The sequence below is a fragment of the Palaemon carinicauda genome, chromosome 36 (assembly GCF_036898095.1).
Source record: "Palaemon carinicauda isolate YSFRI2023 chromosome 36, ASM3689809v2, whole genome shotgun sequence".
Lineage (NCBI taxonomy): Eukaryota > Metazoa > Arthropoda > Malacostraca > Decapoda > Palaemonidae > Palaemon > Palaemon carinicauda.
The window spans coordinates 2369357-2387956 of NC_090760.1; the positions used below are offsets into that span (position 1 = coordinate 2369357).

Consider the following 18600-nt stretch of genomic DNA (forward strand, 5'->3'; position numbering starts at 1 on the left):
GAGCAATCTAGATCGTTATTTAAATTATAGGAGTTTATTCTCTTCGATCATCTCGGTCTTGCTCGATTCCGCTTACAGTTGGTACTCCTGTTTTGAGAGCTTTTAGTTTCACTCGCGGTGTTACTAAGTGTATTATTTTTATTATTAGTTAAAAGTTTTTTATATGTTATTGTGGATATTCAGGGTTGGGGGAGGTTCATATTTAGGGCCGATATCAAGTTACGTATCGTATATGGCTTGCCGACCTTCGTTACTAGGCGGCAATTTTATTATATAAGCCATCAGGTGTTGTCCTTTGGGATTTATTTATTATGTTGCATGCCTTGCCCTAAATTTTTTATGTGTATATTTATATAATTTTCAACGCTATTACTATTATAATGAATATTTGTGCTTATTACTCCGTATGATCTGTCTGGTAGTGTTTGGGGATCGTCAGTTGGTAGCCCTGCTGCTCCGTATCACGTGATCCTCCCCCAAGCTCCCCCTCTCGCTAGGTTGGTGGCTAGGCTTCTCTCCCCCCTCCCCTAGGGGACCGTTGCCTTCCCTCCTTTTAGAGGGGGTAGTTCAGTGTTTTGGACTTTGTCCTCCGGGTGTCCCGGCGGTTTCGTCTCTGTCTAGATGGGTTGGCCACCGGTCAACAGAGTAGGATCCCGGTGCACCCTATTTTATATTCACCTATCACACTTTTATTATGTTATACGAAACCCTCCGGGTTCGGTTGGCGGTTCTTATCTACAGTTCCGCCCCCCTATTAATTTATAACAGTTCCTATGATTATATATGATTATATATGACAGATCACTATCCCGGAGTTCCTATATGTATTGGTTTATGGATATACTTTTATTTCCCGGCCCGGGGCTTAACCTCGCTCCGGGAAATCAGACACCATGTGTCTTAATTCTTTGTTGCATCCTGTTTTATGATCCCGGCTCGACCGGAATGGATAGCTATACTCTAGTCTTAAGTTAGACTTATGTTTAGGCCCGGGTCCTCCGGACCCGCCCCTACTTGAGAGTATTACAGTTAAGCTCTAGTCTTAAGTTAGACTTATGTTAGTCCCGGGTCCTCCGGACCCGCCCCTACTTAAGAGAATTACAGTTTTTCATATACTATTCTTTTTATAGATGGTGCATTGTCAGACGACGGCCTGTGCGGCTGTTCTTCATCAGCCTTGTGGCCATACCGTATGTAGGTCTCACGCCCTCTGCGGAGTTCAGCTGGAGGACATCGTGGTCTGGCACCCTGATAACTGTATGGTCTGTTTTGACCTCATCACCACCCTCGGATCTGATTCGGTGAGTCCCGTTGGCTATGTTGCCTTTCTAATTATTTTACCTTTTTTGGTATACATACACCATTTAGTAAGACTTCTATGGTCTTGAAGGACCGCCGGGAATCTTCCCACTATTATTTCAGGCATCCCCGGAGCAGAAGACTGCGGCTCGGGCCACACTGAAAGTGTGGGTTGGGGGATTTGCCCGAAACGTGAAATCCAAACAGCCTTACGTCCTATCTGAAGACTACTGTGCCATGATCTACCCTAACGCCAAGTCTTCAGCCGCTGTGGCTAGGCATGTTGCGGCACCCATCATTGCCGACATTGATGCCACCATAGCGGGATTCATCGACCAGGAACAAGATCCGTTGGATGCCCCCGGAGATCTGGAAGACAATGTGGCTTCCATGAACTTAGACGTTGAACCCATGTTGTTGGACGATCCGGATGCAGGTAGGGTGGTAAGTGAGGCAGGTGTTACCGGCGCTGAGATTCCTATCCTCAGCCCCGCTCTTTCTTCTTCATCTGATCTCTCTTCTTTCCATGGTTTTTCTGGGGACCGTGATTCGTCTCATCGATCACACCCGGTTCCCCCCAAAGATAAGTCTACATCGAGAACTTTGCCAAAAGCTCGTAAGCCCCACAAGGCTTCCCATAGTTCCAAGTCTAATACAAACCCGTCATCTAAGGCTTCCGGCTCCTCCTCTAAGTCTCACGACCCGGGAGTACAACCCGCCACTTCTGCTCCTAGCCCGGGCCTTTCCGAATCAGCCATGCTTCGCATCGTGTCGGAGATGCAATCTAAGATTGTGTCGGAAATGCAGGCCAAGATGGACACGATGTTCTCTAACATTGGTCAGAGACTTGGAGCATTAGAACAAGGTGCTCCGGAGCGAGTTCAAAGCTCTCTCATCCCGGATGCCTCTAAGCTTCCGCCGTTTACCAAGAATAACCCTTGGCGCATGGCTCTTCATTCCCCATTCTCAGATGGGATGTTAACATTGGAAGGTCTTGGTACTCGTCCTCTAGAGGATTTTGAATTCTTTCCTCCTGGTCTCGCATTTCCATTTCATGGTTATGCCAGGCTTACCGAGGATGCTCTGGTTCGGCTGGATAAGGTCCCCAAAGAGACTGTCATTTTCCCGAAAGAACAAGCCCAATCTGTTTGGGCTAGGTTTCTGAATGATATTGGTTGCACCAATACCATGTTGACGCCTTATAAGAGTTCTTTCACAATGTTCTTAATGGACAAGAACACCGTGACTCCATGCGTCAATAAGGTTGCAGAGCTTGCTTTCCAATATGCTCTGGAGGAGAAGCCCTTGCCTCCCATCCGAGAGGTGGATCCGATCTCCCTCCTTCTTCCTTCAGGTATTGAGTGTTGGGACAATGTCCATACCACTTTTACTTCTGGCAAGCTAACAGCGGACTGTGCTTCAGTTATGTTTAGTGAACGGCTTCCCCGTCTCCCGGAATCTCTTATTAAACAGGAGTATGATTCCCGCCTACGTGTTGGTCGAACTTTGAACTTGGCCACATCTACGGAGTCGATAGCCTTAACTTATGATACTGAGAGTATCTTTAAGTCTCTCAATAAGGCTACTTTGCAGTCGTTATATTTCGATCTATATGACTTTGCTATTGCCAAACGTAGGTGCCGCAAACACGTCCTGGCTGAGGCGACTATTAGGCACGAGCCTAATAAACTTATCCTGTCCTCTTGCTGGGGTTCAAATCTCTTCCCTGAGGATCTTGTGGAGGAAGTCTTGGCAGAGGCTACTAGAGTCAATCAGAGCCTTAAAGCCCGTTGGGGTTTGACTCCTAAGCGGAAATATGACCCCGCAAAATACCAAGCCCGGGGTAGGAAGAAGCTCCGCTCGTATACCTCCACCCAGTTCCGGCAACAGCAGAGTAGTTCGTCTGTTTTCCGTCAGCCTCTTCCTCCATCTCCTGCTGCTCCTGCACAGCCTTCCACCTCTCAGGCTCCTTCATCGGACGACTATGTCACCGTTCTGCTCCCTAAGAGCCAGCTTCCCGGTGCCTCCACCACCTCTCCAGCCTTTAACCAGTCTTATGAGGCTCAAGGCTCTTCCCAGAGTTATAACAGAGGTAGAGGCTACCACCGTGGTTCAAACCAGAACAGAGGTAGAGGCAGATTCTTTCGCAAGGGAAAGAACTTCCGAGGCGGACGTGGAGGCAACTCCTCAAGCCAATACTGAGGTGCAGCGGGTAGGGGGGAGGCTTTATGCCTTCCGTAACAAATGGAGGTTCAGTCCCTGGGCTTTCAGTATCATCTCCAAGGGACTGGGGTGGAGTTGGATTCAAGGACCTCCACCTCCGAACAGATTTCATCAACATTCCACTCCGGACCTAGTCAAATTTGTCCAGGACCTGTTACAAAAGAACGCCATACAAGAAACGAAACACCTGAAGTTTCAGGGTCGGCTGTTCAGTGTCCCGAAGAAGGATTCGGACAAGAGAAGAGTGATTCTAGACCTATCCCTTCTCAACTTGTCCATTCAATGCGACAAGTTTCGAATGCTTACCGTCTCGCAGGTGCGGACCTTACTTCCCCGTGGGGCCGTCACCACCTCTATCGATCTTACAGACGCCTATTATCACGTCCCGATAGCAAGACACTTCCGTCCGTATCTAGGCTTCCGCCTAGGGGACAAAAGTTACTCCTTCAAGGTGATGCCTTTCGGGCTCAACATCGCCCCAAGGATCTTCACAAAGTTGGCAGAAGTCGCTGTTCAGGAACTCAGAAATCAAGGGATTCAAGTAGTAGCCTATCTGGACGACTGGCTCATTTGGTCAGACACCTCCCAAAATTGCCTAAAAGCCACTCACAGAGTCATCCAATACCTTCAATCTCTAGGCTTCCAGATCAACTTCAAGAAGTCCCGTCTTCTTCCGAAATCAAAGTTCCAATGGCTCGGCCTGCAATGGGATCTTATATCTCATACTCTGTGTCTTCCCAAACCCAAGAGGTTAGAGATTGCAAGGAACACCAAACGCTTTCTCAAAGACAAAGTAAGTTCCAGACGACTCCAAGAGAGGATCCTAGGGTCCCTTCAATTTGCCTCAGTGACGGATCTACTTCTGAAGGCAAGATTGAAAGATATCAATCGTGTCTGGCGTTCGAGGGCGAACCGGAAGCTCCGGGACAGGAAAGTCCGCCTTCCTCCCATTCTCCGGGAAAGACTTCTACCTTGGACAAGGGCCATCAATCTGTCAAAGTCAGTTCCCCTTCGATTTCCGCCTCCGAAGTTAATCATTCACACGGACGCATCCCTATCAGGTTGGGGAGGCTATTCTCAGCTCAGGAAAGTTCAAGGTCTTTGGTCTCCCTTATTCCGCCAATTTCACATCAATGTGCTGGAGGCCATGGCAGTTCTTCTAACCCTGAAACGTCTCGCTCCACCCAAGAGACAACACCTTCGTCTGGTTTTCGACAGCGAAGTGGTGGTCCGCTGCCTCAACAGAGGCGGATCAAAATCAGGGCTTCTGAACCATGTTCTAGTAGCCATATTCTCCCTAGCAGCCTCGAACCGTTGGCATCTTTCAGCTGTCCACCTGGCGGGAGTCCGGAACGTAGTGGCAGACGCCTTGTCCCGGACCTCCCCTCTAGAATCGGAATGGTCACTCGACCTAAAGTCATTCCGGTGGATTCTCTCTCGGGTTCCGGGTCTCCAAGTGGACCTCTTCGCCACGGAGTCCAACCACAAATTGAGAGTATATGTGGCTCCCAGTCTAGACCCTCAGGCCTACGCCACAGACGCCATGTCACAGAATTGGGACATCTGGGAAAGGATTTATCTCTTTCCCCCGGTGAATCTTTTACTGAAAGTCCTAGACAAACTGAGATCCTTCAAGGGACGAGTAGCCTTGGTCGCACCCAACTGGCCCAAGAGCAATTGGTACCCTCTCCTGCGAGAGTTGAGACTACATCCTCACCCGATACCCAATCCGGTTCTGTCTCAGATGGTACAAACACGCGTTGTGTACGCTTTCTCAAACATTCAGAGCGCCCTAACTTTATGGACTTCATGAAGTTTGCGGCCATACATGGTGCCAATATCGATCCTCAAAACACCCTGTTCCTAGAATCAGATAAACGGGATTCCACCATCCGCCAATATGATTCTGCGGTTAAAAAGTTGGCTAAATTTTTGATAGACTCAGACGTACACTGTATGAACTTGAACCTTACAGTCACTTTCTTTAGAACTTTATTAGAATCAGGTCTGGCAGCCAATACTATCACCACTATTAAATCTGCTTTGAAAAAGATCTTCCTAGTGGGTTTTAACATAGACTTAACCGACTCTTGGTTAGCTTCAATTCCGAAAGCCTGTGCCAGACTGAAACCGGTTACTCGTCCTACCCCGGTTACCTGGTTCCTTAATGATGTACTCAAATTGGCTTCTGATACCATTAACAGTTCTTGTGATTACATTCCCCTTCTTAGGAAAACACTTTTCCTGGTGAGCTTGGCTTCCGGGGCAAGAATTTCTGAACTGGCAGCTTTGTCAAGAGACCCGGGTCATATTGAGTTCCTTCCTTCGGGAGAGGTCCTTCTTTCACCTAACAAATTCTTTTTAGCTAAGAACGAAGACCCTCAGAACAGATGGTCCTCCTGGAAAATTGTTCCCCTCACGCAAGATCCGTCTCTGTGCCCTGTTACTACTCTTAGGTCTTATTTATCCCGGACCTCCTCTAACTCCTCGGGGCCTCTATTCGTTAGAGAACAAGGCGGTACCATTACCATTAAAGGGATCAGGCAACAAATCTTGTATTTTATTAAACAAGCTAGCCCTGACTCTTTTCCTCTTGCACATGATATCAGAGCGGTTGCTACTTCGGTGAACTTTTTTCACCACATGAATTTTACGGATCTTTCCAGGTATACAGGGTGGAAGTCACCCTCAGTGTTCAAGAAACACTACCTTAAACATTTGGAAGCCCTTAAATTTCCTACAGTAGCTGCAGGGAGCGTAGTTACCCCCAGGTAACTCATATGTTAATTCCTTGTTATTTTATCTCTCCCCCTTACCTGCCTCATTTATACCCTATTTGTATTCGTTGGTTTCGCACCTGATTACTATTATTATATTTGTAAATTTTTGACTCCTGAGTATCTGTATATATCATCACTCACGGCATTATTATACCTTACCTTTTTTGGTCAATTGTTCTACCAAGTGGATTTATGTTCTTTTTAAGATACCCTTATAGCTGTTTTTGGCACTCATCTCTGATTAAAGCAACTTGTATTTCCCTTATGTTTATGTTTTTCCTTTATTTTGCAAGTTTGGTGACATTTCTCTTGTATATATTCACTGGCCGGCACAGGTTCGAGCCCAGAAAAGGGATTTTGACGTAGGAAAAATCTATTTCTGGGCGAGGGACCTGTGCCGCCCAGTGAACCCTCCCAGCTCCTCTCCCTTGGAGTCCCCAAACTTTGGGTGCTAAGGAGTTGGGTTCTGAGCGGATGCAGAGTTGCTGGTTCCGAGTGAGGTTGAACGGCTCTCCTCTATTGGGGTCTTTGTCGTGGATGAATCTAAATAGCGCGGGACCTCTGGATTATACGCCCAATTTTATACCGACACCAATAGGTGAGCGAGCTAGTTAACCTAGCACTCCTTTACATTTTTTCTCTGGTATATTTAGCAGTAAATTACCTAAGAATAAGTGCTAATAGGAGCTTATTCACTGGGCGGCACAGGTCCCTCGCCCAGAAATAGATTTTTCCTACGTCAAAATCCCTTTTTTACCACAATGTGTCACTGCATAATAGCTAATATCCTTCTTCTTTGTGCAGATTAATTGATTGATTATTTATTTTTCCACTTGCTTGCTTTTTGATAATCATGTTTATATTTTGGTGGCGCTAAAACAGTGGTCGATATTCTTGTTCCAGTTACTGCCTATCAATTTTCTGCTTATGCTTAGTCTCAGGAAGTTATTAAGTAACAATATAAAATTATTTTCCATGTGAGTACTGTACATAATTAGCGAAGTATTTCCTTGTGAATTCATGATCCTGTTTAGGAAATACTGTATTTAAAACTTAACAGGATACTTTCACATATACCATCTAAATAGATCCTCTTGAGAATTTATTACTTTGAAAGGGAATCTGCATTGTAAATTAGCCATGTTACTTTGTCAACTCCTTTAGTTGCTTGAATTTAGAGGTAGGTTTATTCCTATGTGGATACAAACTTCTAAGTCATATATATGGGTTTACTTCTATGTCAAATCTCTACGACTAGAAAGAAATAAAATGGTGTCTAACTGGGAACTATATAATAGGCTACTATGCAATTCCACCGCTGGGTAGCGCTATGAGCTGCTGCAAGGCAAGCTTCACCTCCCTCCTCATTGCTTTTTTGTTGTCGTTTCAGAAGGCCTGGCACTTTCGGCCATGCATGGGCTCCTGCACACTTGCAGCCCGTATGTGTTTAGTTGGGTATTTTTTTTTTGGTTTGTTGGTAATTTGGGATCTGGGGTAATCTGTAAACGGGGGATTTTGAGAAGGGAGAAGTCTAATTGGAAAGGGATCTCTGGTAGTGGTATCACTCGCCCCAGTTTTAATACCGACACCCTTTAGGGGTGAGCGAGCTGGATATATTCCTAGCATTCCATGCAACTTTTTTCTCTGGTATATTTAGCAGCATTCATACCTTTGAAATGGTGCTTCAAGGAGCATTTCACTTGGCGACACAGGTCCCTCGCCCAGAAATAGATTTTTCCTTCGTCAAAATCCCTTTTGTTGGTGGTATGGGATAGAATGTGGGTCAGGATAATCAGCAACTTTTATTTTCAGGTGGTCTAGGATAGGATGTGGGTTAAGGATAATCAGTTTGAGAGGAGAATCTCTCCTCTTACCGCTCTACGATGATTTTCAAGCTGGATTACCTGATACTTTGATCTGTATAGATCCTTTGTGGTTTCAAATGTATACTTTGTGTCAAAAGTTCCAGCCGAAGGATGACTTCTCACTAAAGATGGTTTCTTCACTTATTTCTTCCTCCTCTGCTCACACACATTCTGCTTCTGCTGCTGTCACTGTCTCGATTCTTCATTTTCTTCAATTCACTTTTTTTTTTTTTTTTTTTTTTTTACTTCTGCTTGTGCGCATGTCCCCCCTTGTTACTTCCCTCAGTTCAACCATGTTCATTGTTTTTTTCTGTTTTCTTTATCATTCTTGGTTCATTGTCTGCTCATCAGCTTCCTTTTCTCCTGTTTCATTTAAAAAAATGTTTGGTGTTTCTAATTTTGGATCTCTAAGAAATTTGGGAATTTTACTTTTTGCTGTTTCTTATTAGATCTCATTAAGAAATTAGGGATTTCTTGTTAGTGTCTCATTCTTGCTTTTATAATAATATTTCAATACTGTTTACAATTCTTGACATACTCTTCTCTGTGACATGAGGCACTGCTCTCGATCGGTCAATCAAGGCTGGGGGAGCGAAGGAAGCCTGGTACGTCAGCAGGCTTTACAGGTAAACATTCAAGGCCTACACACACCAATTCCATAGTAGTGGTTATGACCCCCCCCCCCTCCCACTCACCTCTTATAACAAGAGAATGACTTGAAGTTGCTCAGCTTCAGTATGGAATATTTTTCACGATGAAGTACGATGGTGGGAATGGGGACTCTTGAAATAGCGATTGCATTTTTCCCCGGTTCGAATTTAAAGGCTTCTCATGCTTCTCATTATTTTGTTTTCAAACCCTATATTTTAAGCTTTCCCCCATTTTACTGTCCAACCTTCATCATTTTCACTTGAGATAGGACTCTTGATGTTCTATATAGCTCTGACTACATAGGCACTCCAACCAATATATGTCCAGATACAAGCTCTTCTGACGCTACCAAGAATGGTTCGCATTCTGATAAAGCCTCAATGGGTGTGTTCACCAAAGGCCAAGGGTTCTTGAAAGGCCTGTCAAAGCTCTGTCCTGTCTGATTTTGATCTTCTATCTCTAGCTCTCCCATCTCAGGCTGTGGAACTGTCTGATGACCAGTCCTGCATCTGGAAGTCCATAAGTCTTGGAATGCTGTTACTCTAACTTAGTTTAGCCAAAGAAAATTACCAAAAATTATACCTATTTGAACTCTTTGCCTTGCTCCCTATGAAGAAATGAAGCTATAATTGGTAATTGCTACAGGTACTGAGGAAGTAAATAAAAAATCCCAAGTCTTTTGATAAGACTTAGAGAAGATTTGATATATCAACATCCCAACTTAACCTTAATGTGTGGGAAAATCTTTTTCCATAAGAATACAAGTTTCCCTAGTTATAGGCTCAAAACATTTTCGCACATTTCAATTCATGTTAGGTGAATTCATTGCAAGTCCAGCCCATTAGTAAATTGCCTTTGTATAGAATATATTCATGTTTTATATCATCCAATGTACCTGTCAAGGCCTCAGAAATTACTAATCTATGATCCAAATTTATGTATAGTATGCCTTCAAGAATTCAAACTAGGTAATGCAATGTAGAACCCTGGTTCAAATTATGATGCTTGAAATGAATCTGACTGATTATAATTGAGTTCATGGTAGCATAGATGTTAAACCTGTTGCTATTTTAGACCGAACAATTACCATTTGCTCCCTTTACATACCCTTTATAATTAGTATTATTATTATTATTATTAGCTAAGCTACAACCCTAGTTGGAAAAGCAAGATGCTATAAGCCCAAGGGCTCCAATAGGGAAAATACCCCAGTGAGGAAAGGAGATAAGGCAATAGATAAACTGTATGAGAAATAATTAACAATTAATAAAATATTTTAAAAACAGTAACAACATCAAAACAGATATTTCATATAAAAACTTTAAAAAGACTTACGTCAGCCTGTTCAACATAAAAACATTTGCTGCAACTTTGAACTTTTGAAGTTCTACCAATTCAACTACCCGATTAGGTATAGTTTTACTCCGAGTGGTATTCAAATTATAGTTAATGAATTTCTCCCCCAAATAGAAAGTGAATAAGAAATTGGTTGATCTTAGGTCTTGGCATTCTTCGGTGAGCCCTTCAAAGGTAAAGGGCACTTCGCTGTAACCCAAAGCTTACGCTATAGAAATAGTAACCTCCAGAATGTGAGAAATTTCAATTCCCGTAATCCACAGATTTTTTGGATGCAAAAGGTATTGCCGTTGAGGATATCCTCCGGACCAAAGATCTCACAATTTGTATTGATGGATCAGTGATTTAATGTGTATATAAATGACTCCTCTAATATAGACCTGGACATTTTTTTCTACCATCCCCTTTGTCTTTAATTGGGTCATTTATGATAATGAATGGCAAAATGGTGACCATTTTCTTCTCTTGAAGTTTGTGAGAAATATCATCTTGTATAGTATTTACTGTAGAGGAAAAGGGGTGCCCTTTACCATGTGATAAAAGACAGAGTTGCCTGAGCATTTTCTAAAAGTATTAGAGAAGGTACTGGAGGAAAGAATGAGAAAATTGAGTGACATTGAGAACCTTCAATTTGGTTTCATACTTAAGAAAACAAAAGCAGTAGCCTTTATAGTATGGCATCTACCTAAGGGGGTATATAACCATACAAAGACAAAAGAGGAATAGGTTATACTAAGGCATATACTGTACATATGTCTGATCCATATATTTGTGTATGCTCTGAATCTCTTCAAAACTTATGGCATTAGTCAAGGTTTCAGAGGTTCACATTTTTAAAGCTGAGAAAAGTTAGGAAGCCCCAGGAAGTTATGAAAAGTGACCTAGAACGAAGACTTTTGCCTTACCTAATAGGAGTTCAGAAAGATAACGTACAGTATAGGACAGATGGAAGATCGCTTTTTAGAACCTGTTTCATTTTAAATCCAATAAAGATACTGTAAAAATCTAAATGATAATGCTGATGATAGTTGGATGCTGAGTTCCCCCAATGGAAAGGGGGCTATTCTTATTGCCCAAGGATTTGTGTATCTTTGAACTACAATCTTGCACTTTTACCATCTTTGACCTGGCATAAAAGTATTATACTCTACTGTGTTTAAGTTTACATGATATTGAAATTGTTTTAGAAGTATATTTCTCAGCAAGTTTCTCTTGATTCATATTTTACTTACTTACTTACTTTCATGGCTGCTTTTCAGGTCCCATACAGCAGGGGAACCCCACTCTCTACAGGACCTCCACTGTCGTTTTACCTTGTTCGTTCCCAGTATTTATCTTTTCAGGTCACATATTGTTCATTTACTGTTAAATCGTCACTGTCAAAAGACTCATGAAATAAGAAAGTCTTCAGTTTCCTCTTGAAAGCCTTAATGTCTTCAATCATTTGAATGTTTCATGGGAGCTTATTATATAGTCTCGGGGCCGCATATTTAAAGGCTCTGGAGCCTAAAGTAGACATAAATCTAGATTCCAACAGTTTGAAACCATCTGTAACTATTATCGTGTCGACACGATTTGTTGGCTGCGCAATATGTAGCAATTCTCTCAAGTATTTTGGACGACTGGTTCTGATAACTTGGTGGGTTATTGTACATATTTTAAATTCAATTCTCGCTTTAATTGGCAGCCAGAGTAAATCAATTAGTATAGGGGTGATTTTGATTGTGAACTATTAGTCTTACCGTTATTCAGGGTGAAATTCCTTTATTATTATTTCTCCTTTATTTTACCCAAAGTTCTGTAATTGTACTTTACAGTACCAACTTTATCCTATTAAGAATGCAAGAAATCCATTTCAGATTGTGTATATTCATATGCAGTATTCCATGTCATTATTGATTTCCAAATATTGCAGGAAAGTGCCACGCTTGAAGAACGAGCGCTTTGTCGCATTGCAACCTACAAAGCTGTTGCTCCGGAAATAGAAAAGTTCAGAAACCAGTATCCAGATTGGGATAAAAAGGTTCCACAGTTATTAAAGGTATAGTTGTGTTTAAAGTTTCTTGTTATATTTAATGCGAAAGTTATTTTTCCTTTTTTATGTTCATTAGTTCAGAAAGATGTATTTAGTGGTAACTTTAAAGTTTTTGTTAAATCATTACAGGGCTATTCTCTGATAAACATTGAAGAATGATATGAATGTTGATATTATACGTAAACTTTTAAATAAAAATTATTTGTAAAATAAAAAAAAACATTTATTTCCTTACCACACTCAAGCTTAAAAAACTGGAAATATAATAGCAGAAAATAGTTCTGTAATGTATGACTTAAAATACTTATAATACATAATTTTCAATATTAATCTTACCCGATGATCATGTAGCTGTCAACTCTGTTGCCCGACAGAAAAATCTAAGGTCGGGATACGCCAGCGATCGCTATACAGGTGGGGGTGTACACAACAGCGCCATCTGTCGAGTAGGTACTCAGGTACTTCTTGTCAACAAGAACTCAATTTTTCCTCTGTCGTGCCACCGGCAAGACCTACTTGGATACCCTGTTGTTTCTGGAGTTGTTTTTTCACGATTTTGGTGATGTATTCGCTCTAGATTCTAGCTTTCGCTATTCAGGAACTATTATCATTAGCTTATCAAGCTTTTTGATTAGATTTGGATTAATTGTTAATGAACTTTGCTAGATTTTGGATTTCCCCCTTGGCTAATTCAAGAATTCAAGATGTCTGACCATTCTCAAGTCCTTAAGTACAGGCAGTGTAGCGTTAGGGCTTGTTCTAGGCGTCTTCCGAAGGCCTCCATAGATCCTCACACCGTTTGTTCCAATTGTAGGGGTAAATCCTGTCAATTGGAAGATCGATGTGAGGAATGCGCTGGGCTTTCGGAATTCGATTTTAACGAATTCCTAAAGAATGCACGTAGGCTAGAGAAGGATAGGATCAGGAGGAGTTCTTCTCGCTCGTTTGATTTTTCCTCTCCCGATGCCCCTCAACCTTTTCCTTCCTCTGTAGTGGTGACTCCCGACCCTGCTACTAGTGCTCAACCCTCCATGGCGGACATGATGCGTGCCATTCAGGCTCTTGGTGACAGAGTGGAGTCATTAGCTAATGACCGGAATCAACTTTTGGCCGATGTCAAAGAGTTGAAAGCGCAAAGTGCAGTGGGAAGTGTAGTGAGTGCAGGTGAAGTGAAAAGTGTCAGTGTCAGTGTTGCGCATGAGGGTACATCTGTTCGTGCCAGTCGTCCTCCCAGTCCGGGACCTCTTGCAAGCTCCCAAGCCCAGGGGAGAAGCAATGTCGAAGGACCAAAGGGTTCGACAGGCCTTGATCAGCGTACGGATGTACCCTCAGTGGTTGCGGACGTATCTGTCAGAGATCGTCCCATCCACAAACAGACGAGTGAGCCCCCTCATTCCTCGTCTGTGGAAGAAGTTTCTAGGAAGAAACGTTGGACCAAGGTCTCACGACCTCTCAAGCGTAAGGTCCCTTCCGAGCGAGTCCAACGGCCCAGGTGTAGCGACTGGGTCAGTTCGGACTCGCCGCAGTCTTCCGAAGACTGCACACCTCCCAAGAGAGGTAGAGTGGTTCCGCAGCAGGCAATCACTCCGTCTGTTGCCGCACCAACCACGGTAGACCCTAAGTGGTCCATGCTGCAGACTATGCAGTCTCAGCTTGCTTCCTTCATGCAGGAGTATCGTGCTGAGAAGGTTGACACTGCACCTGTTAACCTACAACCTACCACGGTTGTGCGCTCAGCAGATACTGCGGCTGCCTGCTCCCACACTCCACCTGTGAGAGCTCCACCGCCGATGCGCAGTCGACCCTGCCAGACGCATGTTCATGCTGCACCCTCCGTTGACATGCGTGAGCTACCGCATCAGCAGTGGGAAGGTGCTGTCAAGCTGCCGTGTTTTGACGCAATGCGGCATGCTCCGCAACCCACGGCAGTCCCTCCCACGCACCAGCACTCTGCTTTTGTTGTTGCCAGCTCGCAGACTGACCAGCAGCGGCATGATGTTGGATCCGGAGCAGCTACGCATGCACCCGTGCTGCCGGATTCAGCCGTTCAGCTTTCTGCTCCACCTTTGCCACTTCCTCCTCAGCATTCGGATGATGGAGTATCTGATGACGACGAAGCTGCGCATTTGGACGATCCGCACTCCGACATTGAAGAACCCAAGTCTACGCCTCCCTCCTTAGACTTTAGGAAAGTCCTTGCACTGTTTAGGGATCTGTATCCGGAACAGTTTGTGTCTGCAACCCCGCGCTCACCTCCCTCCGAGTTCGCTTTAGGCATGCAGTCAGCAGCTCCTGCCTTCACGAAACTCGTACTCGCGCGCTCATCCAAGAGAGCTTTGAGGGTACTGGGAGAGTGGTTGCAGTCCAAGAAGCAACTGGGGAAGACTGCTTTCATCTTTCCGCCTACCAAGCTTGCTTCCAAATCTAGCGTCTGGTATGCCACGGGAGAGGAACCAGGCTTGGGAGTTCCTGCCTCTGCCCAGGGCGACTTCTCAAGTCTGGTTGACTCTCCCCGCAGGCTGGCTATGAGACGATCTAAGATTTGCTGGTCCTTTTCTGACATGGACCATCTGTTGAAGGGAGTTTTTCGTGCTTTTGAGATCTTCAACTTCCTCGACTGGTGTTTGGGAGCCTTAAGCAGAAAGACTTCCCCTTCGGATAAGGACTCTGCCATGCTTATCATGTCTAGCATGGACAAAGCCATTCGGGATGGGTCTGGTGAGCTTGCGGCTTCGTATGTGTCTGGAGTGCTTAAGAAGAGAGATCATCTTTGCTCCTTCTTGTCTGCGGGGATCACACCATGCCAGAAGTCGGAGTTGATGTTTGCTCCGCTTTCCAAGTGTCTCTTTCCGGAAGAGCTGATCAAGGGGATTGCTGCCTCGTTGATCCAGAAGGATACCCATGACCTGGTGGCTTCTTCCGCACGTAAAGTCTCTTTACCTTCCGTGCCTAGACCTAGGATGGACACACCAGCATCTAGGTTCATCCCGCCCTTTCGTGGCAGAACCTCCAGCAGAGGAGGTACCCGTGCCGACAGTCATCGTGGCAAAAAGAAGAAGGGTTCCAAGTCCTCAAAAGGCAGAATCTGACTGCCTTCCTCTCCAGACAGCAGTGGGAGCCAGGCTCAAGAACTACTGGCAGGCTTGGGAGAGCAGAGGTGCAGACGCTCAGTCTGTGAAGTTGCTAAGAGAGGGGTACAGGATTCCGTTCTGGCGCAATCCCCCTCTAGCAACTACTCCCATCAACCTCTCTCCCAACTACAAGGAGGAGAACAAGAGGCTAGCCTTGCAGCAAGAGGTGTCTCTCTTGCTACAAAAGGGAGCGGTAGTCATAGTCCGGGACCATCAATCCCCGGGCTTCTACAACCGTCTCTTCCTGGTAGCGAAGAAGACAGGAGGCTGGAGACCGGTGCTGGACGTCAGTGCTCTCAATGCTTTTGTCACCAAGCAGACGTTCACAATGGAGACGACGAAGTCGGTGCTAGCATCGGTCAGGAAGGAAGACTGGATGGTCTCGTTGGACCTAAAAGACGCGTACTTTCATGTCCCCGTCCATCCAGACTCCCAACCTTTCCTAAGGTTCGTCTTTGGAAAGGTCGTGTACTAGTTCCAAGCCCTGTGCTTTGGCCTAAGCACGGCACCTCTTGTGTTTACCAAACTGATGAGGAATATTGCCAAATTCCTTCACTTGGCAGACATCAGAGCCTCCCTCTATTTGGACGACTGGCTTTTAAGAGCTCCGTCAAGTCGTCGCTGTCTGGAGAATCTCAGATGGACTATGGATCTGACCAAGGAATTGGGTCTCCTGGTCAATATAGAGAAGTCCCAACTCGTCCCATCCCAAACCATTGTCTATCTAGGTATGGAGATTCAGAGTCGAGCTTTTCGGGCTTTTCCGTCGGCCCCCAGGATCAGTCAAGCCCAAGAATGCATCCAGAGCATGCTGAGAAGGAACCGATGTTCAGTCAGGCAGTGGATGAGCCTAACAGGGACACTTTCATCGCTGGCCCAGTTCATCGAGTTAGGGAGACTCCACCTCCGCCCCCTTCAGTATCATCTAGCTGCTCACTGGAGAAAGGACATGACGCTAGAAGCGGTCTCAGTTCCAATATCCGAAGAGATGAGGTCTGCACTGACGTGGTGGAAGAACAGCATTCTTCTCAAGGAAGGTCTACCATTGACTGTTCAGACCCCCGACCAACTTCTCTTCTCGGACGCATTGGACACGGGCTGGGGTGCGACACTGGACGGACGGGAATGCTCGGGCACGTGGAATCAGGAGCAAAGAACACTTCACATCAACTGCAAGGAGCTTTTGGCAGTTCATCTGGCCTTGAGAAACTTCAAGTCCCTCCTTCTAGGCAAGGTGGTGGAGGTGAACTCCGACAACACTACAGCCTTGGCGTACATCTCCAAGCAAGGAGGGACTCATTCGAGGAAGTTGTTCGAGATCGCAAGGGACCTCCTCACTTGGTCAAGAGATCGAAAGATCTCGCTGGTAACGAGGTTCATTCAAGGCGACATGAATGTCATGGCAGATCGCCTCAGCCGGAAGGGTCAGGTCATCCCCACAGAGTGGACCCTTCACAAGAATGTTTGCAGCAGACTATGGGCCCTGTGGGGTCAGCCCACCATAGATCTATTCGCTACCTCGATGACCAAGAGGCTCCCGATTTATTGTTCACCGATTCCGGACCCAGCAGCAGTTCACGTAGATGCCTTTCTTCTGGATTGGTCCCATCTAGACCTGTATGCGTTCCCTCCGTTCAAGATTGTCAACAAGGTACTGCAGAAGTTCGCCTCTCACGAAGGGACACGGTTGACGTTGGTTGCTCCCCTCTGGCCCGCGAGAGAATGGTTCACCGAGGTACTGCAATGGCTAGTGGACGTTCCCAGGACTCTTCCTCTAAGAGTGGACCTTCTGCGTCAGCCGCACGTAAAGAAGGTACACCCAAGCCTCCACGCTCTTCGTCTGACTGCCTTCAGACTATCGAAAGACTCTCAAGAGCTAGAGGCTTTTCGAAGGAGGCAGCCAGAGCGATTGCTAGAGCAAGGAGGACATCCACTCTCAAGGTCTACCAGTCAAAATGGGAAGTCTTCCGAAGCTGGTGCAAGGCGAATGCAGTTTCCTCAACCAGTACCTCTGTAACGCAGATAGCTGACTTCCTTTTACATCTAAGGAATGTAAGATCCCTATCAGCTCCTACGATCAAAGGTTACAGAAGCATGTTGGCAGCAGTCTTCCGCCACAGAGGCTTAGATCTTTCCACCAACAAAGATCTACAGGACCTCCTTAAGTCTTTTGAGACCTCAAAGGAGCGTCGGTTAGCCACACCAGGCTGGAACCTAGACGTGGTTTTAAGGTTTCTGTTGTCAGCAAGGTTCGAACCGCTTCAATCAGCCTCTTTTAAGGATCTCACATTAAAGACTCTTTTCCTCGTTTGCCTGGCAACAGCTAAAAGAGTCAGTGAGATTCACGCCTTCAGCAGGAACATAGGTTTTACATCTGAAACGGCTACATGTTCCTTGCAGCTTGGTTTTTTAGCTAAAACGAGCTTCCTTCTCGTCCTTGGCCCAAGTCGTTCGAGATCCCAAGCCTGTCCAACTTGGTTGGTAACGAACTAGAGAGAGTACTTTGCCCAGTAAGAGCTCTTAAGTACTATTTAAGACGTACAAAGCCATTACGAGGACAATCAGAAGCTTTATGGTGTTCTATCAAGAAACCTGCTTTACCGATGTCTAAGAACGCAGTTTCTTATTACATCAGGCTTTTGATTAGAGAGGCCCATTCTCATCTGAAGGAAGAAGACCATGCTTTGCTGAAGGTAAGGACACATGAAGTTAGAGCTGTCGCTACTTCAGTGGCCTTCAAACAGAACCGTTCTCTGCAGAGTGTTATGGATGCAACCTATTGGAGAAGCAAGTCAGTGTTCGCATCATTTTACCTCAAAGATGTCCAGTCTCTTTACGAGAACTGCTACACCCTGGGACCATTCGTAGCAGCGAGTGCAGTAGTAGGTGAGGGCTCAACCACTACATTCCCATAATCCCATAACCTTTTTTAATCTTTCTCTTGAAATGCTTTTTATTGTTGTTTTTTGGGTTGTACGGAAGGCTAAGAAGCCTTCCGCATCCTGGTTGATTTGGCGGGTGGTCAAATTCTTTCTTGAGAAGCGCCTAGATTAGAGGTTGTGATGAGGTCCTTTAGTATGGGTTGCAGCCCTTCATACTTCAGCACCTAGGAGTCGCTCAGCATCCTAAGAGGATCACTAGGCTCAGTAAGGAAGACGTACTTAAAAAGGCAGAGTAATGGTTCAAGTCGACTTCCTTACCAGGTACTTATTTATTTTATGTTTGTTATTTTGAATAACTGCTAAAATGAAATACGGGAT

The 18600-nt window shown here is 45.0% G+C and overlaps 2 protein-coding genes across 2 annotated transcripts in view; both read left to right on the top strand.

Moving 5' to 3' along the window:
- Window positions 1-18600, top strand: part of LOC137628717 (uncharacterized) — a 61899-nt gene that overhangs the window by 25221 nt on the left and 18078 nt on the right. The window contains exon 4 of the mRNA XM_068359871.1: window positions 12090-12215. Within this exon, the coding sequence (XP_068215972.1) occupies window positions 12090-12215 (126 nt within the window). The remainder of the gene's footprint in view (window positions 1-12089; window positions 12216-18600) is intronic.
- Window positions 1133-10523, top strand: LOC137628772 (uncharacterized). Its single transcript, XM_068359975.1, has 3 exons — window positions 1133-1301; window positions 1423-2938; window positions 10438-10523. Exons 1-3 carry the CDS (start codon window positions 1260-1262, stop codon window positions 10521-10523), a joined length of 1644 nt encoding a protein of 547 aa, XP_068216076.1. The 5' UTR covers window positions 1133-1259.

Excerpts from the sequence above, each read along its gene's own strand:
- LOC137628772 (XM_068359975.1), top strand. The coding sequence starts at position 1,260 with ATGGTCTGTTTTGACCTCATCACCACCCTCGGATCTGATTCG. Across the intron at positions 1,302-1,422 it reads CCACCCTCGGATCTGATTCG|GCATCCCCGGAGCAGAAGAC; the intron begins GTGAGTCCCGTT and ends CTATTATTTCAG. Across the intron at positions 2,939-10,437 it reads TGCTATTGCCAAACGTAGGT|ATTTTTTGGATGCAAAAGGT; the intron begins GCCGCAAACACG and ends CGTAATCCACAG.